Source organism: Glycine max, chromosome 18, assembly GCF_000004515.6.
Source record: "Glycine max cultivar Williams 82 chromosome 18, Glycine_max_v4.0, whole genome shotgun sequence".
Lineage (NCBI taxonomy): Eukaryota > Viridiplantae > Streptophyta > Magnoliopsida > Fabales > Fabaceae > Glycine > Glycine max.
The window spans coordinates 50,312,007-50,338,266 of NC_038254.2; the positions used below are offsets into that span (position 1 = coordinate 50,312,007).

At 31.1% G+C, this 26,260-nt stretch overlaps 3 protein-coding genes across 4 annotated transcripts; 1 reads left to right on the plus strand and 2 right to left on the minus strand.

Annotated features, from left to right (window-relative positions):
* Positions 1 to 215: 215 nt before the first annotated feature.
* On the minus strand, positions 216 to 1,503 carry LOC100806984 (uncharacterized). The gene is made up of 2 exons (XM_003552264.4): positions 1,254 to 1,503; positions 216 to 863 (listed from the first exon to the last, which is right to left on the minus strand). The coding sequence occupies exons 1-2, from the start codon at positions 1,416 to 1,418 to the stop codon at positions 351 to 353; spliced, it is 678 nt and encodes a 225-aa protein (XP_003552312.1). The 5' UTR covers positions 1,419 to 1,503; the 3' UTR covers positions 216 to 350.
* An 8,857-nt stretch (positions 1,504 to 10,360) lies between these two features.
* On the plus strand, positions 10,361 to 16,949 carry LOC100807514 (vacuolar-sorting receptor 1). The gene is made up of 12 exons (XM_003552265.5): positions 10,361 to 10,998; positions 11,899 to 12,591; positions 13,451 to 13,539; positions 13,659 to 13,728; positions 13,810 to 13,893; positions 14,288 to 14,364; positions 14,489 to 14,570; positions 14,885 to 14,967; positions 15,076 to 15,142; positions 15,343 to 15,471; positions 16,377 to 16,474; positions 16,630 to 16,949. Exons 1-12 carry the CDS (start codon positions 10,707 to 10,709, stop codon positions 16,723 to 16,725), a joined length of 1,860 nt encoding a protein of 619 aa, XP_003552313.1. The 5' UTR covers positions 10,361 to 10,706; the 3' UTR covers positions 16,726 to 16,949.
* Positions 16,950 to 19,067: 2,118 nt separating this feature from the next.
* LOC100808049 (protein FATTY ACID EXPORT 3, chloroplastic) lies at positions 19,068 to 23,598 on the minus strand. Of its 2 annotated transcripts, XM_003552266.4 has the most exons (7): positions 23,014 to 23,598; positions 22,214 to 22,601; positions 20,974 to 21,141; positions 20,218 to 20,264; positions 20,078 to 20,106; positions 19,494 to 19,596; positions 19,068 to 19,363 (listed from the first exon to the last, which is right to left on the minus strand). In XM_003552266.4, exons 1-6 carry the CDS (start codon positions 23,239 to 23,241, stop codon positions 19,506 to 19,508), a joined length of 951 nt encoding a protein of 316 aa, XP_003552314.1. In that variant the 5' UTR covers positions 23,242 to 23,598; the 3' UTR covers positions 19,068 to 19,363; positions 19,494 to 19,505. The 2 variants fall into 2 exon arrangements, 1 of the variants encoding a protein (XP_003552314.1); XR_005889534.1 differs by having other exon boundaries at positions 19,494 to 20,106.
* Positions 23,599 to 26,260: the final 2,662 nt, after the last annotated feature.

The following is a 26,260-nucleotide window of genomic DNA, read 5'->3' on the forward strand; positions in this document are numbered from 1 at the left end:
ATTTATCATGTACAATAAGTTTGTTGACATCTAAAATAATTATTTTAAAATAATTTAAATAATGATTTGTAAGTGAATATAATATAAAATTATTTTATACCGATAGTACAAAAACATTAAACTCTAAAAATATTAATATAAAAAGAATTTAAAAAATATCATAATATGAAAAATAGAACTTGTAAATTATTTTCAATCCCATTCACATGAACACCAAAAAGAAATGCTCGCTCACATATTGGTCAGTTATTAGAAGATAAAGTTGATCATACATCTCAAACTTCAACAAGATTTTTCAATTCGACTTCTCTCTCTCTCTGAATATATACATATTGTTCTAGCTAGCTAGGTTATTTTACAGTGGTACAGTGCTTATTGTTGTCTGGGAATTTGCAGACAAAATCAAACTCATGCAACACAAAAACTAACACCAAGGAAGCTAAAAGTACTAGCACTGGACCCAGCATCCATAACATCAAAGGAACAGCAACACAAAGCACCCTATTACCAACAAGAGCTAAGGTGAACCCTCTTTCTAATATAGTTTGTGTGTAACCCCCAGACAAGAACTCCCCATATGCATTCATCAGAAAATTGGCATCAATCAGATATCCTATGGCCATGGAGCTGAACATGAAGCTCATCACCAAACAAATTGATGCTGATCCATACTTTAAAACAAAGATTTTATCTGACTTTGACCCAAAAAATTCACTGCTAAAAAGATGGCTAGCATTGTAGGTGTTATTGGTCAAAGCTGCCAAACCCAAGTTAACAAGAATGGTTATAGTAGCTGTGAGTATTGTGGACATAAGAGTGTTCCTCAAGCTTTGCACTGTCAACATAGCTTTGCTGGCATCACCCTGCACTATGACAAAGGCAAATATCTGAGAAACATTGAAGCTCCAATTGCCCAATTCATGAATAAGTGAGTGAAAGTTTTATATCTATTACTCTCTTTATAAGCTTTAAATTGCTGTGTCTTTAATTATCAAAATTTGTAAATATTCATCAAGAAAAAGATAAACAATTTTTTTTAACTTGATAAGATGAGAATCAATGTCTAGTATTGCGTGTTTGAAAACTCGATGAGAATGAAAAAATTATGCATGAGATGTGAAAGCTATAATTATTAATTTCTGAAGATCACGTTCTGACCCGTGAAAAATCATATTTGAAAAATGAAATCAAACACTCTGAGAATCTATTCCATGTATAAGCATATTACATATACAACTGATCTATGCAATTACCTGATTTAAGTTGAGACTCCAATCTGTCCTTCTATGCTTACTGATTCCATAAGTTGTACGTGAAGGTTTGTTCTTGATGGTGTGGCAAAGATAGGCATGGTAACCTACTGTGATGAAAAGACTCAAAGGGACGACAATGGTGTCCAAATAAAAAGCCACTCCCATCTTTTCCCGGTGATGAGGAAAGAAAGAAAATAGCTAGCTAGGGCCTTAGGGGTTGGTTTGGTAACAACGAATAACACGAGATGTCTTTTTATAATGGACTCTTCTATTAGAGAATGCCATGGAAAGCTGAATAAGAAAACGAATGATGCATGAAATATTGTTTTTAATTGTAGTTAGTGCATGCTACGACTCCTCTCTCCATAAGTGGAAGTGATATAATGGACACCAAACTTGATGTGGGGTTTGAGTCATACGTACTATATAATTATGCGTGAAGACCTAATATGCCACGAAATCAAATTGAAAGTAAGGAACTAATTACATAATTAAATATTCAATTGGCGTATATAGATAGAAATAGAAGCAACTTGCTGGGATGTTCAATTGGATAGTATCAAAGAAAAAAAAAATCCAATTCAATTATGTCGATTGTTGGAGAATTCACATTTACTAATAATAAGATGAACAAAATATATACGTGAGTTGGAAATCTAACATAAAGTGTTAGATGTGAGAGATACAATGAAAAAAATTTAAGTACTATGTAGACTAAAAATAATGTCAATAATATATAAAAGTGCATTAAATTAGGCCTAAATCCTAAATCTTTCAATTGAAAGCTAGCATTTAGATAGTGTTAAATTCATCAAATTAAAGCCCTATCTTCCCGGTTGTAAGAACATCCCTCAAAGTAAGATGTATTAAGAATGATGTCTATTCTTACTTAATAAATCTGAATTTTCATTTTTGAATTGTAGCATTTTTAAGAGTTATAATAGAAATGATTTCTAGAATTTATTTTTAAACGAGAGCCTATTTATAGAGTTATTTTCACTCTCACTAAACCACATGAGCTTGTCCTAATCCTATACACTTATTAATTAATTTGTATGTGTGCATGGGTATGAATCTTGCTCATTTATATATAAAGATCACTTCCTCATTATATACCTCGATCCCATATGTATATTAGGTGATATATCAGAATATTAGATAAATAAATCCTTAACCTTTCTGTTAACTAGAATAATGAGGACTAATAAAATAAAAATAAAAACTAGAATAATAGAGGGACCATGGCTTCCTCGTGCTCCCATTTCCTTTTCTCCACCACTTCTAAGGGAGTTTTCCTATGCCAATATTTTTAATTTAATTGGAATCGTCAGGCCAAAGAGAATGAGGATATAGTTTTAGCCTATTACATTTTGCTTTGTCGCCATTAAAAATCTTTTTGCCTTCTTTTATTGGACGTCTCTATTGGTTTTGATGAGAACGCCCACAGAATATATATATATATTCTGTGTACGTTCTCTTCTTTTTCAAAATCATGATAAAACTACGTGTAATTTATGCATGTTTTAAACTTCTTTATTCTTAATGTCGCCTTTAATTTGTTTATAAGTTTCGCTGTCTATGAGTTCGTGAGTCTAGCTTATATCTATGCTCTAAAACATGCTAAACATAATTAAGTAGGTATAAAATTAACGATTCTTTCTATCATTTTGTTATGTATAGATATGGAGATCAAACACAGCTTACTGAAAATTTATCGAATACTCTTGCAATGTTTGTGCTATATATTGTTCATCACTTTATTGGATGGATTAGCTTTGAGGTAGTTTTTAATCTCCATGCAAATAAACAATTCGAGATGGACTGGTGGTAGTATCCATACATTTTCTTTTATGCCATATTTTATTTTCACGAGAATCATTGTTGCTCACTACTATTTCATATTGTGCTGAACCAACTAGATATTCAGTGCAACTGGCCCAGTGAGTGAACCTTAGCAAATTTGTTTTTGTGTGTGTGCAAACTACATATTGATAATGAGGTTGGAATTTAAAATCTCATTCAAACAACTCAATGCATGTTTGGATATCAATCACACAATTGATTTTAGCTCCAAAATCACGGTGATTTTATTAAAAAATTCGAAGCAACAATGGAGTGGTTTTTACCAACACCGTAAAAAAAAAGCGAGATACGATCACCACATTGTTCAATCAAACACACGCTTAAACTCTTATCACTTGGCTAACCCTAGTTTTTTATTATAAGAAAACAAGCTAAAGCCTAACAAAAAAAAAATGACCCTAGGTTTGAGCTGTGGCAAATTGCTTCAAGAAACGAATCTTCACAAACGAATCTACCGACAACACAACATAGTCTGAGTTCCATTGATTCCATTTATGAGTTTTAGATTGGATTGTTTTTTCACCATCCCTCCTTCACCCCCAAATATGTCATATACTGACGATGGAATCAATTTCTTGCCAAAATTTTATCTGTATCCACAGTTCCTGTGCTAACACGTTCCCAAGAAATAAAAAATTGTAGCTTCATGCTAAACTGTATTCGAACATTGTGGATGGTGGTTGTTTGATTGTTCCAATTGGTCTGTGCGAAGAAAAAGACAAGCGGATTTGATGATGCCATGGGAACGAGAACGACGATCTGCGAGAGAGAAAAGAGTGTTTTAATAAAATAAAAACTTAAATATATTTTTATCTAGTAAATATCCATTTTTCTCGTTTGTTCTTTAATATATTTTGTTTTACCTTGAATATCTAATAAAATAATATTTTTATTTTTTATCGTTGACACTTATCTTTATTATTAGTCTATGATAAAATAGTAAATTTTATATTTAGTTTTTATATTTATTTATTTATTTATTATTAGTCAGAATTAAAATAAAATTTGTTAAATTATTAGAGAACAAATAAAAAATTTATTAATTTATCAAGAACTAAAATAAAATATTAAGGATATAAAACAAAAATTGTTTTATTAGATACTTAACACAAAATAAAAATTTATTAGATAACAAATACAATAATATGATTAGAGATAAAAACATTTAATCTTAAAATAAAATTAAATGAGGTAATTAAAATAAATAAATTTGCATAAATACTCTTTAACTTATATAAGTCTAAATCTAAAAAGAATGGTTAATTGTCCAAATAATTAAAAAGATGTAGCCCGTTAACTTACACTTTTCTATTTTTTATTTAATGTTTCTTTTCTTGTGCGGAAAAAAATATCTGATACTAATTGTTTTTTTATTTGGATATTTGTGTGGGGAACAGATGGTGGGGATATGATAGTCAAGATTATATATTATTCATATTTTATTGTCTGTGGATGTGAAAGATAGTTGTGCACCCCCAAGAATGTGTTCTGTTTTCCCTTCACTGAAAGCAGGTGAAACAAAATAGTTAAATTCAAATAAAAATGTTGAATCAATCGTGATAAACTATGGAATCGCAATAAAGCTAATGTGTGAATTTCCTGTGCATCAAATTAACGATGTACAATATTGAATTTTGACTTTCATTCTTTAGTGGAGATTATTTGCTATCTTCACATTCAAAAATCAAAACACAATAATGGTTAATTAGATTTACTTGATTCTTTGTTCTTTTTAATCCCTCCTTAATTATTTCTTCATTTAGAGGGGGTACAAATAGCAGGTTCTACACAATTGTTTCTTAGCAAAAAAAAAAAAAGATAAATGGACCCTCTTCAGACTTAAGAGGTCAATAAATAAAACTGTTGTTCTTTGCAAACAACACCACCTCATGCCAAGATGACTTTCATCTTTCTTTGTTCATTCACTCTGGTTAATCAAATCCTCCTCTTAATCTCTTATTTCCCTACTAGAGCTCTCATCCTACCTATGTTGACTATCAATTGCAGATTTTCTTAAGATAATAAAACTATAAAACGAAGACCTCTCATATGTGACTTTTGCAACCTTATTATAAGCATTTATTTTTTTGTATGAGTTGCTTTCCGGTGGTTTTCATGTTTGAATTATTCTTATTACTATTGATCAAACATTTTAATTTCTTCATTCTTCTTTCTGATTTCTTTTTTATCTTAACTGTCCAGTTCATTATGAAAAAAAAAAATTTGACTAATTCAAAATTCGATCGAAAAATAAATAAAATTTGATAAGAATTATTTTTATCAAAAACTAAACTTAAATAATACTTTATGATTCAATCTTAACTTTAAGATAATATTGACTTGTGTTTAATCACTTTATTTTTCATTCTTCCTTGCTTCTTGTAATTTCAAACTATAAAACGAAATCCTAACTTCACTATTGTTTTGGCAAATAATTTAATTTTGGACATGTCCATTTCAAGTGAATGATTTGTGATTCTCTCGGTGGGCCTTTCTAAATTTTAGAGGAGGCTCAATAGTTCATAAAGGATCACCACTAGAAAACCTAGAAACATAAGGGAAAATGAAAGGATGTGACTTTAGAGAATTTGCTAGGAATCATCTTAAAACTAAATTAACTAGCTACTAGCTAGGCTAACCAGACAATAAATGACATATTTTGGTTCATCAATTAGGTGGTCTATCGCTTGCAACAGGGATTTGTTTGCTAGTAAGATATTTCTACAATTTGGTTAGAACCGATAACTTCATTTTTCAAGTAAATTGAGTATACCGGGTGATATTAAACGTTATTTTGCCTACATTAATAAATGTTTTTAAAAAAAATCACTTTTGATTAATTAAAAATAATTAGTCTTAAATAAGTTGTAACCAAAGCCATATTAAGAGCGAGAAAAAAAAACACTAGACGCAGATATGATTGGACAAAAATACAATTTTAGTCATTTATTTTTTTATTATATTCAATTTAATCTCTTTTTGTTTTTTTTTTCATTTTAGTATATTATATTTTTAAAATAGGTTAAAATGGTCATTCTAAATGTAGAAGCATACGTTGTATGAAGCTTTTGATGATGCCAAATATGAAAGCTATTAAAGATTGATCAAAGTCAAGATCAAGAATTCAAGAGAAACGATGAACAATTAGTCTATAGTATGTTAAAAAAATTCCTTAAAAGAGATTGTACAGGTTTGGTCTTAGGTTAATTCTTTAAAACATCTTACAAAAGTTTTTAAGTAAAACTCTATTTTTGAAAATATGATTTTATCTCTGATAATCGATTACTATAAATAAAAATAAGTTTTAAACAGTTTTACAAACTTTTGAATTTGAATTTTTAAACAGCATTTAGAAAAGTTTTGAATTTAAATTTTAAAACTTGTAATCGATTACAACAGTTATGTAACCGAGTCATAACTCCTCAAAATTATTTGTGTAATCGATTACCACATATCTATAATCGATTACCAGTAAAGAAATCTTAAAAATAACTATCAAAAGTCACAATTGTTTACAAGTTTTTGAAAAGCCACCAAAAACCTATAAATAGGTGACTTGGGATCAAATTTCTAGAGAGTTTTTAAGAATAATAATTGTCCTATCCTCTCAAAAGAAAGCCTTGGCTAGATACTTGCTTTAAGATCTTCATCTTGTAACATTCTTTTCTACAAGAGAGAAATATTCTTCTTACTTTAAAGAAAACAATTGTTGTTCAAGAGACAGTGAGTCTTTTGATTTGTAAGGATCTCTGAACACAAGGGAAGGGTATTCCTGTGGGGTTCAGAATTTGTAAAAGAAATTTACAAGTTAGTGAAAATCTCAAGTAGGTTACTTGAGGACTGGACGTAGGCACAGGGCTTGGCCGAACCGATATAAAAATTGAGTTTGCATTTTTCTCTTCCCTAAACTTTAATTTATTGTATTTTATTGTTACTTTGCTTATTTTAAAGAAGTATCATTTGAATTGCTCTTTACTTCATTCATATGAAGTGTGCATATTCTATTTCAAAAGAGAATAAAAATTTGATTAGAGGAAAATTATTAAACTTAATTCACTCCCTTTTAAGTTATTGAAGCCACTTGTCTAACACAAAAATAATGAACATTTTTAATTTTAAAGCATAATTTTAACCCTTTTTTTTTTTACTAATTTGATGTGTGAAACTTATCTCATTAAATTTATGTATGTCAAAACTATAAAACTCAATTGATGAACTAAATAGGTCTATGAACATGATTAAAATCTCATGAAAAATAAATCCAATAAACAATCAACAAAATTGAAAAATCTTAATATCAAATTATTTATCAGTTGTTCGTGATACTTATTTTTTCAAGCAATTGTCAACATATTTATGATTTTTTTTGTTCAAATATCAATTGAGTTATATAGTTTTCATATAAGTGAATATAATGAGACAAGTTCATGTCTCAAATTTGTCCAAAAACAAAATGATTCAAAATCATCACCTAAAATAAAATATAAAAAAATCATTGCTTCGGAAGACCATTTTAAATTGCTTTAAAAACATAAATGACTAATTTTTTTTAAAAAGAAACCAAATTAAATACAATAAATAACATAAAGTACTTAAAATTTATCTTACCCATATATTTAACAAAACCATATTCAATGGGTGCATACTTTTTGGTTTTAGTGAAATTTAAAAAGAAAAATAAGAAATATCATAATAATAATAATAGTAATAATAATAATAATAATATGCATTTTAAATAAAATAAAATTAAAGTATAATAAAAAATATCTTTAGCGTTTATAATTAACATTTTATTTTGTTAGCTAGGAATAAATTAAAGATATAATAATACTTTATTTACAAAAAATACGTAAAAGTATATTATTTAAATGGAAATACTCCATCTTTAGATCTACCAATTTGATATGATGTGTTCTCTAAATTTTTTTGATACGATGTGATTAATAAAACTCGTTAGTAAATAACAGAATTCCTTAAGCTTGTCCAAATTTCTTCTAAATAAAAATCAATCTCAATTTTTCTTTTACTTTTTTAAAATTCTTATCTAATATCTTATATTTTATAAAAAATTTATCAAATTTAATTTTACTTAATTTTTGTCTCTAAAATTTTTAAATTATTTATTTTATATTCTAAGTTCATCATAAACCCCTAAATGTTTAGATAGAAATTAATATTTTGAGAGTTTTAGATGAAATAAAATTGATGACAAAATAAAATTTGACGAGTTTTTAAAATGTAGGAACATAATTGACTAAAAAAAACTTGGGAAATTAAAATTGTATACTGTCTAAATTTAAAAATATTATAAAATATGTGTTTTGCAGATGATAAATAAAGATAATTGTAAATATATTAATGCAAAAATAATTTCAATGTCTCAACTCAAATAGTTTTTTTAAAGAAAATCCATAATAATTAGTGATAAACGTGTATTTTGATCAATATCATTCATGAGTCTGAACATTGAAGAAACCAAACTCACGTTTTGGGCTAGAAAACAAAATTAATTAATGTGAGTTGAACATATATAAATTGCATGTTTGACTGAGTTAGGAAAGTCTCAAATCATGATTTAGATACAAGTTTATCTTTTATATTCTATATGTTGGGTACTAGATTCACAAATAGTATCTCGCAGTTAAATTAGATTTGAGAAAATAAGAACTAACACAATATTTTGACTTGAAAAAACTAGTTTTCTTTATTCGCAAGATATCTAACCACTAGACGCTTCTTATTTCACATGTTGCAGCTTATAACTTTAAATTAACATTAGTTTTAGGAGGGTGAGAGTGAGTAAATCGAATGATTATAAAATGAGGTATCATTAATGAATTTGCAGCAAGTGATCAATGAATGACAACGTGTTCTTGTCAAGTTGTCAATTAATAAAACACAATGGAACTTAAGTAAGTGTTTATCATTGAACTCAACTATACCCATTCCAAGGATCAAAAGTCTAAACAGTTTAACCTTATTTATTTATTTATGTGAAATGCCGCCCAGGCACAAGGCAAAATACATAATTTTTATTATTATTTCAATACTCCAAAAATTGATGTTGACAAAATCATTTTTTAATACGTAAAAGGTGTGAATTTATCAAGAGTTAAAATGAAAATAAACTAATGATTAACATTTGATTATAAGTACACTGGTGCTCAATAATTAAATTTAATATTTAATTTTGTTTAGAAATTGTTTATTTATTTATTTCTTAATAATTACATTTTTTGCATGTACTGTCACATTATTTAATGAATTTAACATCCAATACATTGATTGTAATAATTACTTTAAAAAAAAAAGAAAAATGCTAAATTCTAATAAAAATGGTTAAAAAGCCTAAACGTATACTAATTAAAATAGAAGAAATTAAAATGCCATTAGATAATCTTTTTTTACTAAAACGTTAAACAAAATGAGGGAGAAAGTACAATAACACCACTAACGACAAATAAACTTGTATTTTAATTTGTGTTTTACATATAATAAAAATTTATTTTATATAATTAAATAATAAATAAATACTTTTAAATACATAAAATATATTATAATGAAAATGTATAATAAATACATATCTTTATAGGAATAAATAAATATTTTAAATATATAAATTATATTTTAGATTTATTATTAATAATTTATATTGTGATGTAATGTTATGTTTTTTGGATTAATTAAGTTTTTAGTCCCTTCAAATTTTTTAATTCTAATTTTGAGTTCTACAATTATTTTTGATAATTTTTAATTTTTTATTAATATTTTTAGTCCCTTATTTATTTTTATTATTTAAAATTAATTCTTGCTTCATTCGTTTTTAGTTACTCATTTATTTTATATGTGAAGTTAATTTTGACCAATAAAAATAAATAAAAGATTAAATATGAGAAAAAAATTTAGAAAAATTAAAAGTGATGAAAAAAATTAATGAAGGATTAAAATTTGTGAAAAAATTGAGAGTCTAAAAAATTAGAAGCTATTTAAGGATTAAAAACTTAATTAACTCCTATTTTTTTATACAATGTAATATATTTTTAACTATTAGTAATTTCTTTTTTAGAAAGATATTAAAATTTATAAATTGAAACAGATAAAAATTAAAATAAAACCTCTAAAACTATTTCTGTTGAAGAAAAACTTCTAGAAATATTCTTGTTGAAAGATGACAGTTTAAAGTTTTTTATTATAGATAATTATCCTAATTTATATATAAAAATAGATAAATAAATATCTCTTGCGTTCTTTGTTTGTTGTTTTGATCTCCGACGGCGACGATTCTAATTTACAGTTGAACTTAACTGACACGTCTCCCTCATTCATTTCGACACCTTTAATTAAGATTTCGATGCTTTTTTTCCTTACCCATCACTCTGATCGCCATAAACCTTCTTCAAACTCAGAAAGCCTCTTTTTTTAGCCTCACTTCTCATTTTCCTCATCTGGGTCTTCAACCTTTTCGATCATTCACACTTTGCATTAATTGTACTTTGAATTTCAGTTTTTCCCGTTAATTTTGATCTTCTTCCCTTTCAGTTTTTCTCATTAAGCGTTGGGAGGAAGAAGAAGAAGAAGAAGAAGAAGAAGATGATGGGTGCAAAGCTGGGTCTTTTGTTGTGTGTTTGTGTTTTGCTGTTGGGGTGTTGTGTCGGTAGATTTGTGGTGGAGAAGAACAGTTTGAAGGTGACTTCGCCCAAGTCGTTGAAGGGTACATATGAATGTGCAATTGGGAATTTTGGGGTTCCCAAGTATGGAGGAACATTGGTTGGTTCCGTTTTGTACCCGAAGGTGAATCAGAAAGGGTGCACGAACTTCAGTGATGTCAATTTTCAGTCCAAGCCAGGAGGGCTTCCCACTTTTCTTCTTGTTGATCGTGGAGGTGAAATTCTCGTTAGTGCTTTTTAGATTCTTCGCCACTTTGTAAAGGAATGAAAAAAACAAATGGTAGTATATGATTGTGTTAACTTTGAATGTGTTGTGCATTGGAATTGCTTTTTGTTACTACTTATTGCATGAGATGGAAAGTTGGGGTTAGTTATGCGATCAATTGAATAATGAATAGCCGGTTATCTAGTATTAAGTTTGGAACATTGAGGTTTATTTAATTGTTGGTACTAGACTCTAACAAGTTCACTCGGAGTTGTTGCAAAAGATGTTGCAAATGTTGCATTTAATGTTCAAGCCAATAATGTAGAATTCCTTTCGTCTTTGAGTTTATGGGCGTATTTGATTTCTATTCTCAATTGCTGTTTTTGGTTTTAAAAAAAAAAACAACTAAGCAAACATATGCTTACACCAAGTTCATACCTTATAACATGCAGCACCATTCCAGATGACCCATACCCTTGAGCTATCACAAAACAGAAGAGAATGAGAAAACATTTTCCTACTGTTTTTGTTTTTTTATTTAAAAAGCTTGTTTTGAAAACAATTTTAAAAAATTAATAGATTCTGGATGAGAAATTGATTGCCGAGTAGCATTAAATTATTTTAGAAAAATAGTTTTTAAAACCGAGAAATAAGAAGGAAATCAAGCAGGCCCTAAGTTTCACCCTCCCTCTCTTTTTTGTCTTGGGTGTGGTGATGCCGTAGCAATAAAGTACACTATTGTACCAGAACCATAACAACAAAAAAAGGACATGTTTTCTGGTTTGAATACCTATGATATTTCTAGAGTGTATGGTGCCACGCTAATGACATCTATGAATAGGTTGTTAGGAACACTACCACACAAAAATGGCTCAGCCCTTAAATTTTTTTTTTCTGGTCATTTTGGTAGATTGCTACTTCACTTTGAAGGCGTGGAATGCACAGAATGGTGGAGCAGCGGCTATTCTTGTAGCTGATGACAAGGCAGAAACATTGATCACTATGGACACTCCTGAAGAAGGGAAAGCAAATGATGATTATGTGGACAAGATTAGTATTCCTTCTGCTCTTATCAGCAAATCCCTGGGGGATAGTATCAAGCAGGCTCTCTCTGATGGGGAGATGGTTAACATAAATCTGGATTGGAGAGAGTCTCTTCCGCATCCTGATGATAGAGTTGAGTACGAGCTATGGACCAATAGCAACGATGAGTGTGGGCCAAAGTGTGACAGTCTAATTAATTTTCTGAAGGACTTTAAAGGGGTAGCTCAGCAGCTGGAGAAGAGAGGGTTCACTCAATTTACCCCTCGCTATATAACTTGGTTTTGTCCTGAAGCATTTCTCTTGAGCAGACAGTGCAAATCTCAGTGCATAAACAATGGAAGGTACTGTGCTCCTGATCCTGAGCAAGATTTCAGTAGAGGGTATGATGGTAAAGATGTTGTTGTTCAAAACTTACGCCAAGCTTGCTTCTATAAAGTGGCAAATGAAAGTGGAAAGCCTTGGCAATGGTGGGACTATGTTACCGACTTTTCAATCCGTTGCCCCATGAAAGAGAATAAGTACACAGAAGAATGTTCAGATCAAGTTATTAAATCTCTTGGTAGGTTCAGCAGTTCATGTTTCTTTGCATACTCTATGGAACTGGCTTCTGTTTCTGTTTGGTGCTTGATTTTGAATGGCTTGCAAAAATTTGCCCCAAAAGAAAAATCATGTAATGCTTTTAATTTCAAACAATATTTTCTTTTAATTTATTGGTTTCATTTTTTTTTTTTGTTAATAGTTTAGTGTCCCTGGCATTGCCTTGTGTTTTAAGGAGGCATTCGTTGGAAGGTATATTATTATGAACCAAGGAATGGCATTCCTCAGGAAATTATAATAAAAATGTCGCTAGGGTAAATTCAAAATATGTTTAATTAAAATGTAATACTACTGGAATCAAATGATAAGAGAAAAAAAGACAGAAAATGGAAATTAAGTAAGGTTATAAAACAATATCTCTTATTAATGTGAGAAAGCAACATGTCTACCCTTCACCATAGGAATGAAGATTAAGCAAAACATTGTATTCTCCCATTCCTCGGGATCAACAATACCAAGGAATTGTTTTTAAGCTTGTATAAAACACGTGAATGCCACATTCCCATGTTTACTCTCCCAGGTAGTATAACTTTACAAACCTTGAAATAAGCACACTCTAAAATGCTGAAGCTATAGTGTATATGAGGAACAAACCCAAATTTTTACCTGCACTGATAGAAGTATTACTTCCATCATTTCAAATTCAAACCCAACTAAAGAAACATGTACCTAGCCATAGTTCCTTTTTCAATATTTTAGCATGAACTAAACTAACTTGTCTTTTGTTATCTCAAATGTTCTTCTAAAAACGTTTACCACATCATTCTAATGAGAGATATGTTTTCCCCCATCCCACTTTGTGTCTTCCATTTACTTTACAGGTGTTGACCTGAAGAAGATTAAAGACTGCGTTGGAGATCCCCACGCAGATATAGAAAATCCTGTCCTAAAGGCTGAACAGGATGCACAGGTTGGCTTTCTAAAATGCAAAATTTTTTTTTTTATGTTTTTCTCGTTTCCTTTTTCTTTCATTTAGGCCATTTTGTTGTTTTATGAGTGTATTGTAATTTGTTCTAACTTCGGTTTCAGATTGGTAAAGGCTCTCGTGGTGATGTTACTATACTGCCTACTCTTGTTATAAACAACAGACAGTATAGAGGTCTCATGCAGCTTTTCTAGATATCTGGACTTCTTTTTTACTGTATTATATTTTCTAATATGTCTTTTTAACTGCTATTAGGTAAGTTGTCAAGACCTGCTGTTCTCAAGGCAATCTGTTCAGGCTTCCTAGAGACCACTGAACCATCAATTTGCTTAACTTCAGGTCATTTTTTCATTATCTTTTAAATTTCTACTTTCCTCCTTGAACCTTTCCCCCTCCCTCCTTTCTCCAAAAGGAATCATAGGAGAGACATCAGGAATTCTTTTCTGCCTCTTTAGTTGTTTGCTTTTATATATATCTGCTTCAAATGATCTGAATTATTTCTTGGCTTATATCTATCAACAAGCTGTGTCTATTAGGTAGTTCTAAAGTTAGTGCTAAAATTTTAAAAAAAAAACATTCTCCTTTTTTTTCATTCTGATGTTTCCTTTTATGAATTTTCATAAAAGAAATTTGGATTTTGATCTAGATAAAATTATATAGGTGTACTGGCAGCTGACTCATTGAAATTGAATCTTTTTCAGAAGCTAATGGTTTTACTGATTATTCTTTGCAGACCTCGAAACAAATGAGTGTTTGGAAAACAATGGTGGTTGTTGGCAGGACAAATCTTCTAACATTACTGCATGCAGGGTATTTGGTTAACTGAACCTTGTCAGGCACATTATTGTGAAAAGTTTATTATGTTTTCTCTTCAGATGGGATCAGCTTCTTCTGGTTTTAACCATCTACATATGATTTTTTTTTCTAATAACAGGACACTTTCCGAGGAAGAGTATGTGAATGCCCAATTGTTCAAAATGTGAAATTTGTTGGAGATGGATATACCCACTGTGAAGGTAAATTAATTTTTCAAATTCAGATAAATTGCTCTGTTCTCCACTCTACATATTTTAAGTTTTCCAAGACTAGTGAGCCTTTCAATTTAACTTCCAGATAGAACACATGTCATCATCATCCCACCAAATTGATGTTTGGGTTTTATATTTCTACCTCCTTTTGATTTCTCTGAGTGACTGTCATTCTACCTAATTGATTTCTTGTCCTTGTAGTTTTTGTGTTAGGGAGGTTGAGAAGTTGTTCTACTTATCTTAATTTCAATCCTTATGGGTATCATTTATTCATTTTTGTGGGAATTTGAATTTCTTAACAGCTTCAGGATCCTTGAGTTGTCAATTCAACAATGGTGGTTGTTGGAAGGGAGTACAAGGTGGCAGGGCTTACTCGGCTTGTCTTGTAAGTTGTTTCAGTCATCCTTTTGTGCATGCCTTTGGTTAGAAAGGGAAAGAGTAAATCTGATATGCTACGTGTTAACTGTCATTTGTTTCTTAATTGAAAATGCAGGATGACTATAGAAAAGGTTGTACATGTCCACCTGGGTTCAGAGGAGATGGAGTTCAGTCATGTGAAGGTACTTGCTGCCCTAAATTTAGTGATTGTTGTAGTATTCGGTGAATGGCAAACACAAATCAGATAGAGCTACTTCTGTTAGTGGATTAATGCTGAGGAATTGAATTTGATTCACATTCCTGCAGTTGTTATTAGTCATGCTATTAGCCATTCTAGAAATATGTTGGCTTTTCTACATTTCTTCTTCTGATTATGTTGCAGATATTGATGAGTGCAAAGAGAAAACAGCCTGTCAATGCCCAGGTTGCAAATGCAAAAACACCTGGGGAAGTTACGAGTGCAAATGCAAAAGTGGTTTGTTCTACTCGCGAGAAAATGACACGTGTTTTGGTGAGGCTTTATAAGTTTTTCTATCTTTTTCTTTACTCTTTCAAAATGGCATTGCTAAATGGATTGTTTTTGTATAATCATTTAAAGTAATACTAGTTTTTCTTTGAGAAGCTTGTGAATTTGCATTTTAAACCAACATGGAAATTCTAGTATGTTTTCCTAGGGGTGGGTATATGGACTCAAGTCTCCGGATTGGCCCGTTAAGCCCGAGGAGATAATGGGTTTTTTTTTAAGTCCGTATAATTATATTGAGTTTTTGAGTTCAGCTCGTTAAGCCCACGTATGTAGTGGGCTTTCTCTGCAAATTCACGAACTACCCATTTAACCCGCCTAAGTGTAATGTGTAAGTATTATTAATTTGTTATGTTAAAATTTTTATATTTAATTTAGGTTGTTATTGTTATTTTGTTATGTTTAAAATATTGGTATATTTTAGTTTGATAGATTTTAGCTTAAATAATGAAGTCATTTATTTTTTATTTTAGACATTTTTCACTTTTAAAAAAAATTTATAATTTTTTTTTCAAATTAATATTTGGGTTTGCAGATCGTTTAGCTGCGGACTTTTGCGGGCCAAATACAGACCTTGAAAAAATGTTCATTTATTTCACGGATCGAGTTTATTCGACCCATTTAAAACATAGGCTTTGCGGGCTGGACCAGTCCGCATACCCACCCCTAGTTTTCCATTATCTCGCTGTAGATACTCTCCTAGTTTTCCATTATCTCGCTGTAGATACTCTTTGCATGAAGCTGAGATTTTAGATTCTACTTGTCTGTATATAATTTCCAAATGTTTCAACATTTTTTTTGCCATTACTAATTATCCATGTAGATATTGCATAGATTTGTAGATTTAAAGAATAGTTATTTTTTTTACTTTATTGATATTATTATAAATGCAGGTGAATATTCTGCTTCAGTGCTGAATATCTGGGTGATTATCCTCGTATTGGTTGTTGCTGTTGCGGGAGGATATGCATTTTACAAGTACAGAATCCAGGTATGATTATTGCAAGTTTGATGTTTTGTTGATATAAAGTTCACAATAAAGTGACTCTGGCTTTTTTTTTGTCTTGATTTGTTGCCAACATTTTTATACATTCTCATCATAAAATTCTCTGTTTTTATAAAAAAATAAAAATAAATTATGTGCAGAGATATATGGATTCGGAGATACGTGCAATTATGGCTCAGTACATGCCTTTGGATAATCAACCTGAGGTCTCTAATCAAGTTCATCACAATATCTAGAATGATCTCTACAGCTAAATGGAGATAAATGATAATCATCAGCATGCTCAGTTTGCTGATAAAAAAAAAAAAAATCAGCATGCTCAGTTTATATTATCATCCTCTTCCTCTCGTAGGGGGTTTTTATTTTATTTTTTCCTTTGTTAGTATTATTTAGCTTTATAAATTTTAACCCAAAGTGGTCGTGACATTATCTTCTACATATATTTATGATCCTTTTCTCCTGTTTCGGCTTCTAGAAGTTGCACCTTATTCTGTTCGTTACATTATACTTGGCATGGAAAGGGTAGGTATGAATTATGATATTTAGTTTTTTACAAGTTCTTTTATATAATTAAGTAATGAACTATTATAAATTTTCTTTAAACTATACTGAGTGCAAGTTTTGTTTTTCATAAGATTTTAAAAAATATAATCGGATTTTATTCTTTGGTGTATAATAGTGGCTCTAAATTTGGAACCTCTAATAAATTATCCAACCTCTTATAAAAAAAATTAATGATTGACATTGTAATTAATTTTGTATTTTGTTATATATGCATTTAATATTATTATATTTTTTAATTATTGATTTTCTAATCATCGATCGTGATTTCACCTGTACACATTCTCACTTTCACTTTAAGGAGTTAAATCTCAATAATGACATCCCATTGTAGTCAAAAGTTAGATGAATTTTTTTGTCTAACCATTTTTAGAATGCTAACAATACTCTTGAAGTACTAATAAAATAAATGTTTTTTTATAAAAAATTTAATATTGAATGCGTTTAATACATTTTTTACTGTACTAACTTTTAATGAAAAATTATTTATTAATTACTGCCTTTAAGACCCTTATTAGCAAGAAAGTCTTTATACCGATTTGTGCAAAAAATATATGCACTAAAATTGAATTCAGATGTCTTGTACCTAACAATTTGTGATGTAATGCAATATCCATCTAAGAATATCTTCATGGTGGGATTTTTAAACTAGTTCCTATGCAAAAATTTAAGAACCCCAGATTATGGGTATAGTGGTCTTAAAACATAACACCGATTCTTAAATCTGATTTGTCATAAAGTGGCCCAAAAAGATTACATTAGGAACCCAAAAGCGGTTATACCGTTAAAGATTCTTTAAAAGTTCTTATGGAAGAACAGTTCTTCCACTGTGGAGAACCTCTTTTTTGGCTTTAGTGGGAGTTCTTTGAAGAACCAAGTTCAAAATCTTGGGACAAAGATACTCTTAAGAACCCTGAACAAATGTCTTTTTCATAATAAAAAATTACTTTTTACATGTTTCACTTCAACTAATTTAAGAGGGAAACCAACAAATCAAGAGCCAATGTGAAGAACAACAACAGTTCATTCCAAACAACAAAATCAAAATAATAAGTAAAAATAAAAAACATGATCTGAAACAAGACCCCTAGATCTGGTTCGGATTTGATGCCGCTGTGGAAGCTCTGAAACATATCTCTGAATTAGATCTAAAGAGTAGGAGAGGAAAGGGCATCGTACACCACTACTAGATTGTGATGACGTTCAAGGTAGGCGTTATGGAATTGCATTGCCAAGTTTTGTGGCGGTATCCACTGTCACTCCTCGGACATGTGGCGATTTGAGGCATGTGTGGTTGTGGTTGTCGACGATGTCGTGGCGGAATCAGATCTGGACCACCGCACAAACAAAACTAGACCAATGGTCACTGTTCATTATGAGCATATCTGAATCTAGATTGATGATGATTGTCGTCCACAAGGAGAAAATCTGAATATGGATTAATTGTCGTTTGCCACGGTGTTGAAGTAGTATGGAGATGGAACTCACATGAAAGGAAAGGGGAGAAGAGGGTGATGGGTGCTACTTAGATCTGGCACGATGGGCGTTGTGACAGCCAGGGAGACGAGAGAATACTGCAATGGTAGAAACAAAAGTTTTTTTTTCTAATAAATCTTTTAGTCAACTTTTTTATATAAAATTTCTTTAGATAAAAAAAGCTTCTTATTTTTGAAAGAAATTTTCTGTTTAGTCAAAGTTTCACTTTTAAGATAAGAAAAATTGCAAAAAAAAGAAGAAAAAACAAACAAAACAAAACTAGGCCAAACCTGATCTAAGCATTGTTTACCCGTTAAAAGAAATCAATGGGATCTTAAGTCAGCTATATGTTCTCATTCTTCTAGTTTGGTACAGAAGAAACATTAATAAAATGGAGATCTAATCTTATCTTATTAGTTCACAATTCCAGGCTTACGTAACTATTAAGTGTTTAAATTTCACTCACTTGTGGGGTTAAAAATGCAAGCAGCAGGTACTTATTTTAATGTTTTATAAGTGCAATTTGAAGAAGACAAAGCCCTAAACACCATATCTAATTTTTTCTTGTACATTAGAATCTGTAACCGGTTAAGGTTACTCATAATATGATATTAGTAATTTTCCAGAAAAAAACCACAACTAGAAATTATTTCCAGATTCTCCGAGCTCCGTTTTTCAAGGTATGAAACCATAACCCTTAGCAGTGAGTCTCTAGTCTTGATGACCCAGCCCGTGAAAAACTATATGATAAAAAATGATCACCAAAATTTACTGACTATCTTCAACTCGATCTTCAGTATTTTACCTGATCTTCATGCAGATCTTCAATTTTTTACACTGGCAAATAGAAATAAATTACATTACATTGACACTACAAAGAAAGGGCACGCTGAAAAGATAGCATTTCTCTTATTTGCCTGAAGGTTTTTGGATTAAAATATAGTGTCTATGAATTTAAAAGGCTAACCTCATCATAGAACTAGTTTCCTGGTTCAGTTTCCAAGTTTGAGCTCTTTTGATGATTACGTTCCAGTACTATTCTATAGATATAGAATGCCACCACTGCACCACTGCAGATGTGAAACAAAGTCGTTACGTAACAAAATACTAGTATTAATTAATATGAAAGATCAAACAATTGAGCCAAAGATTGGGAATGGGCCAAATGATATCCATTTCCAACCTATATTTTCACAGTTTAATTAAAACCTCATGCTAGAGTTTTCCGTTTGGGTCTTTCGCAAGAACCATTATAGTTTAAAAGCTTCTGGAAGAATTGCAATATTTCAACATTCCAAATTTACAATTTAACAATCATTTGCTGCATCAAACTCAATGTCATGCAAGACATCACCGTCCATAGCATTAATAAAATCTGGTTTTAATCCAACCATGTCTAAGTTTGTACTAAACATGAAATAGCAGCGAGTTACTAAGATTATCAGTAAATGCTACAGTGGGAAAACAAAAACACTAGTGAAACAATTAACTCCAAAAATGAAGATAAAAAAGTTCATATACAAAGTTAAATAATATTGAAGTTTCAAGAACCTGATCAAGGCAGTGAAATAAGATGATCCCTGGGAAAAAGAAAACAAGAATGAGAAAATATCAAATGTTTGAAACTAATTTTAATTTTCTTGGGATGGAAATTAAATTAATTTTGATAAATATTCAATATAAAGCCTTACTTTGCCTATTGAGCTTATCTCCCGCAGAAACAATATACTTGCTATAGCTGCAAGTCCAACAAGTAATTTAGAATAAGCTTCAACATAGAGAAATAAGCATATACACAACAGATTTTGATGTTGATGTTGCATGTTTTTGTTTTTAGTATGAGACCACAAATATTTCCTTTGGGAGACAATCCTACTCAAATCAGATAAGATCATTATGGGTGACAACGTCCTTTCTTTGAGTATTTCACATAGCTACATGTATGCTAGTACTCAAAACTATTGATTAAGTTGGAAAAAACCTGTCAGTTAATCCATGTGGTCAGTGGTAAAGTTGATGACTTGATGTTGTGTTAAATATTAAAGATGGATTGGAAACATAATGTCATCATTTGTAAAAGTGTAAAGAATGCTTTGTTTCTTCTTTAATTATAATATATTTGGCTACAATTTGTTTAGTATTTTAATATTGTGAACAAAAACTAATCAAAGCAAATAGTCTCCCATTCATGTTTTGTGGATGGAAAAAAGTAGGCATTGGGAGAGTTTAGCCCCCTTAGGGGGGTCTGCATAGCGCAGGTTAACTTGAATTGGTTGGGATTTAATGTATGTAACTTTTAATTGTCAAGGATCTCACCCAAAAAAAATTAAAAAAAAAACATCACAGATAGAAGGCATCAATTACAAAAAAAAGCAAATCCAAACATTTAATTTTGTAATTCTTTTAGATGTAGTATCTTCTGTTAAATAAAAAGCATATGTTCTTACCAGCTTGGCCCTTCAAAGCGAGAGGAGAGGTGCGTCCTTTTTTGTAGGATTTCAGACTTAAAATGCTTAAAGCCAGGAGGACACCACCTAAAATCACCCCAAACCTTATCGCTGCAGTGTTGCCAGTTACCATAAAGGAAAGGAAGCCACCAAGAGAAAGCATCAAACCTGCAAAGAATAGGAATATGACAAACTATTAAACCAGGTACATGGGAGGAGAAATAGGACAATAAAATATTCCCCATCAACATAATAGAAGACATATCATTATATAGCGGGATGCGTCTATAGGGAGCTGATATTGAGGCCCATAAGCCAGTCCCCTTTACACCATCCCAACATCTAAAAACATTCCAACAAAATCAGTCCCTATATGGACTATAAGTCTATACCTTTAATAGAAGATAATGCTCATTAATACCAATTATTATCAGCACATATATAACTCTTATCAAAGGCTAATCCTTATCAGCTATCAATTCTAATCCTCATAGGCTGCCATTCCTCCTAACAAGTGAACATGACCAAGTCATCTATAATACACGAACAGTGATATTTGGTACAAAGTCCTTGTTATAAAATTTGGCAAAATGGAAATCATTAAATGAGAATCTTCCTTGACCATTCACTGGTCAAAGGATAAAAAGCAGTATGAAAACTACCATTTGTCTTTTTCCACATAAAAAATGTTTATACTAAACAGGATTTTTCATAATATATACTATCTCATTTACTCCCATCTAGTTGCTAACTAGAGCACATGAGTACTTTTTCTTTGTTGCGCAAGTCCTGTTACAAGAACAATCTTACAATTTGGGCTTAGGGCCAAACTCAATCCCACAAAACTGCCTTATGTAGTGAAGATTGTCCAAGCTTCATAAGCACTATTTGAGCCTTATGTGAATCTCAACCCCTAAGACCCAATGTCTCAACAGCTGCACACTACGACTTTTCACACAGCTTTGCTGGTCAACGCCTTCGTCATTAGCCCTTTTCAAGACATTGGCAACCAACTTTGATAGGCCGTAATTAAGGCAGGGCCAAGGATGACTGCAATTAAGGTAGCTTTCCAACAAACAACATCTATATCAAGGAATCATGCACCATCACAAATTCAAATGGCTCTTAACATACTTTCTGCATCATCATAAGAAATAAACTCTCTAAAAGAGGTGTAACATTCATCAAAATATCATCCCATATAAAATTCAACCACACAAAACACATAATAGTTTCATACCATAAGGTACACCAACATAGAAGTCCCTCACTCCAGACAATTTCTGAATATCCTCAGGCGGTGAGGTAAACGTTTCCACAATCTCCTTCACCTCTGGTGAACTATCCGCCGCTGCAGACAAATACTCTTTCCCTTCGTCAGTGATTTCCTTTGCTGCCACACTCAACTCGTTCTTTGTCTTATCTGCCAGCACCTTTAACTGCTCCGTGGCATCTGTCAGAATGACAGCAGCCTTCTTAGAATACACCTCATAAGCCTCTTGAGAAACGCCCTGAAACTTCTCTGCCTGTTCCCTAAACGTCTCCAGAACCTGCTTCCACGCTTCCTGAGATTCTTCAGAGCCTGCATGGACGTCACGCTCCTTCTCCACTTCAATCTCTCTGTGTTCCTGCACAGTTCCCCAATCCAAATCACCAATTCATAAACATTTCCATTGCAAATAAGTGAACCAACTAAGGGTGTGTTTGGATTACAGTTGTGTTGCGTCAAACTGAACCCATGTTAAAACTCAATCCACCACTCCCATAATTTTTTCCATTTGTGCATTAGAATGTGTAATTTTATCGTTCACGTGGTTACAACACCTATCCAAATACACACTAAGTAACTAACAAACTAATAATGCGTTTAGATAATAAACAAGAATCAATTCTATCCCACAAAATCATGGTGATACCGTGAAAAAATAGAAGTAACTATTTGTTGTTTTTGCTTCGCCGTGAAAAAATAATTGATTATTTCTCACCATGACCCTAATACTTACTAACACTGTAAAACGGTATAATTAGTTTTGGTCTTACCGAGTCTTGGTGAGAAGCTGTGAAAGCGACGGTTAACGGTTTCCGTCGGTGGAGGGTGAGGAAGCAGGCGGCGAGGCCGTTAGGGGGGACGGCGGCGTTAACTGCGCGGGGTTTGAGTAAGGGGTGGAAGTTGAGGGAATGGGGGAACCTGCTGAATGGGAGAGAGGAATGGGAGTGGGAGAGTTTAGGGTTTAACACCGAAACTGAATCCATGGCGAAACTCATCATGGTCAAGGAGGTAAGAAGGAGAGAGGGTGGAGTTGAAGGGAGGCGAAGATTACGAGAAAGAAAGAGAAGGAGAATTTATAGTGGAGAGAAGAATGGAAATGGAAAATGGAGGGGAGAGGAGGTGTTTGTGAAATGTCCTAAACCAAACCACCCAAAAGACGCGAAGGGGAAGATTGAAGAATGCGTTGGGTGGGGGGTTTGTTTGTTTGCTGCGAGAACGAGAATTGGAGGTGAGAGGGTGACCCCTATTACGTACTATTCATCAACATCAAATACTATGCTATGTTCCGTTGGGCCCCGAATCCCCCAAGTCCAAGCAATAGCAAATTCTTCATTCTCATTTTGTCACCTCCTTTTCCTTCCTTTTTTTTATAGGTTAAAATAATTTTTTTCTTGTTTTAGATTAGTGTTTTAAGTTTGAGAAATTTTGTTTTGATTTCTTAAAGTAGTTTTGTTAGATCATCAACTTGACTTTTTTTGCCATAGATGTACAAAATTAATTGTGTTGCAACATAATCGATTATGTTGCTTTTTTATTTTTTTTATTTTCTCTTTACTATTTTTTAATTTTGTCTCTATTTCTCCTAAATCAAACACATTTATCTGCTTTATATTTTTTTTTTCTGGTCTACTTGTTTTTTCTCCCTCTATTTCCTTTCTCTCCTTCAAACACAACATAATAAAACAAAACAAAGTAAAACCTTTTAAACTTAAAAGATTAGTGAAAACAAAAAAAAATTAAAATATAATTTTCATGTCATAAATATAAAAATATTTTAAATTTATTCTTATAAAAATTTTAGTACATTTTTCATCTACATAAAATTGAAATATGTTACTTTTTGCTTCACACATAGGTTCGGATAAATCTAAACCTATTAAAACATTTTAATAATATAATATACGTAGGTTGTGATATTCAAATCTTGTTTCATGCCTATTTCAATTATAATAGGATAAAAAACGTATTGAATATTTTGCAAGAAAAAACTTTAAACATTTACACATTACATTACGTGCGACAAAAAACATTCAATTTAACCAAAAAAAATCAAATGAGAGCAAGTCTTTTTCATAAAGTTTATTTTTTATGAAGTAAATTTTTTTATATTTTGAATTAATTAAAAATATAATATTTTTATATTTTCAATGTAATTAATATTTTTTTCTAATATAACTTTTCTACTTTTATATGTTTAAAAAGACAATTCCCTCCGGTGCAACCATATGCTGTCTACAGAAAGTCCTATTTCACTCCATCAAATCAAAATGGGCCAGTATATTCTTTGCCCAAAAACATCACAAAAGAAAAAGGAAAAAAGTATGTATGCATACATAATAATAGTTGTATGAATAAAAATAAAAAAAAGGGAGACGACAGTGATTTTATGAATTGTAATAGTAGTTGACAATTCCTATATCCAAAGTCTGGTTATAGTTTAGATTTAATTACGAATAACTACAAGTTGCACTATAGTGGTATATTAAATCTGCAATATTTACACAAGTTATTAATTTACCAAAGTTACCTTGAGCTTCAAACCAAAACATATATGGTCTTTATTTGCCCTTCTAAAGGTCCAAGTGTAAGGACTCTGATAGTCGACAGGTGCAAGAAAGGGATAGGATTCGAGTAACTCTACCTTTTGGTTCACAACAAAAGCAAAGAACCAATTACCAAATCAAAAAGCAAATCCAAGCTTATGGCCTAATTATCAAACACGACTGAAATAGAAAAACCAAACCAACTGTGGTTGAACCAGTTCACATGCATTGGACGTCCAAAGTTTACTTAATAATATTTTATCACAAACATCATCCAATATTTATATTTTTATTAATAGAGAAAAGGAAAACAAAACTACAATATATGCAATCAAGTACGAAAAAGAAACTCCTCTAACATCCTCATATATAAATGAGTTGAGCTAAGGAAGGGAGAGACGTGGAATCTAAAATGGTCATATTCAGATTGCATGATGACTCAAGTTTGCCAAACAAAAATTTTGCACATGTTAGTCTCTCTAAATGTGTGAGAGTGGGTAACCAATCATTAAAGTAAAAAAGTTGGTTAATATCCCTTAATGTGGCAAAAGAAGCTTGAGCAAGCTCTTCCATTGTTGACCATCTTAACAGTAACTAGATAATTAATCCATCTCAAACATATCAAAGATAATCCTCCAAACCATTCTTAAGAGGGACAATAGACCTCATCTTATTGTAGATGTGTGGAGGAAGGAAGTTGTTGATGATACTCCAATTTCATCCTGTCTCACAACTATAGCAATCACGAGTGTGTTTGGATAGAGAATTTTAACTGAGGAAAGTAATTTGTTAGAGAATTTGAATTTCTGTAATTTAGAATTTATTGTTTGGATGCTTTTTATGAAAAATTTAAAATTTTAGAATTTTAAAACAGAATTTTAAACAACTAAAAATTTGGAATTTCAATTTCCTTCTAAAAGGTAAGAAATTGAAATTCTCTTCTTATAATCTTCTTCAAGAAACACCGTTTGAGCTCTTAAAATATCGATCCGGTGTGAGTATAGAGAACACGTATAACTAGCACACCAATCATATCTTTTTTTTTTCATTTATTTTTTTCATCCTCATAATTTTAATTTTTTTTATCCAAACACAAAATTTTGAAAATAAAAGAATTTCAATTGAAGTATTTGAAATTCTTAGAATTTGAAATTTCTCAGGATTTTAAATTTCTCCATCCAAACACACTCAGATATGTTTGAATGGAGAAATTTAAAATTCTGAGAAATGTTAAATTCTAAGAATTTCAAATATTTCAATTGAAATTCTTTTATTTTCAAAATTTTGTGTTTAGATAAAAAAATTAAAATTATGAGGATGAAAAAAATGAATGAAAAAAAAGAGAAGATATGGTTGGTGTGCTAGTTATACGTATTCCTCTATGTTCACACCTGATCGATATTGTAGGAGCTCTGACAGTGTTTCTTGAAGAAGATTGTAAGAAGAGAATTTCAATTTTTTACCTTTTAGAAGG

What these genes read in the sequence shown, in the direction of transcription:
- LOC100808049 (XM_003552266.4), bottom strand. Translation starts at nt 23,241, where the DNA reads ATGATGAGTTTCGCCATGGATTCAGTTTCGGTGTTAAACCCTAAACTC. An exon ending in CAGCTTCTCACCAAGACTCG is followed by an intron (nt 22,602 to 23,013) that starts GTAAGACCAAAA and finishes GGAACTGTGCAG; the next exon opens with GAACACAGAGAGATTGAAGT. An exon ending in CTATGTTGGTGTACCTTATG is followed by an intron (nt 21,142 to 22,213) that starts GTATGAAACTAT and finishes TATTCTTTGCAG; the next exon opens with GTTTGATGCTTTCTCTTGGT.
- LOC100806984 (XM_003552264.4), bottom strand. Translation starts at nt 1,418, where the DNA reads ATGGGAGTGGCTTTTTATTTGGACACCATTGTCGTCCCTTTGAGTCTT. An exon ending in GGAGTCTCAACTTAAATCAG is followed by an intron (nt 864 to 1,253) that starts GTAATTGCATAG and finishes GTCATAGTGCAG; the next exon opens with GGTGATGCCAGCAAAGCTAT.
- LOC100807514 (XM_003552265.5), top strand. Translation starts at nt 10,707, where the DNA reads ATGATGGGTGCAAAGCTGGGTCTTTTGTTGTGTGTTTGTGTTTTGCTG. An exon ending in AGGCTGAACAGGATGCACAG is followed by an intron (nt 13,540 to 13,658) that starts GTTGGCTTTCTA and finishes CTTCGGTTTCAG; the next exon opens with ATTGGTAAAGGCTCTCGTGG. An exon ending in TGGAGTTCAGTCATGTGAAG is followed by an intron (nt 15,143 to 15,342) that starts GTACTTGCTGCC and finishes ATTATGTTGCAG; the next exon opens with ATATTGATGAGTGCAAAGAG.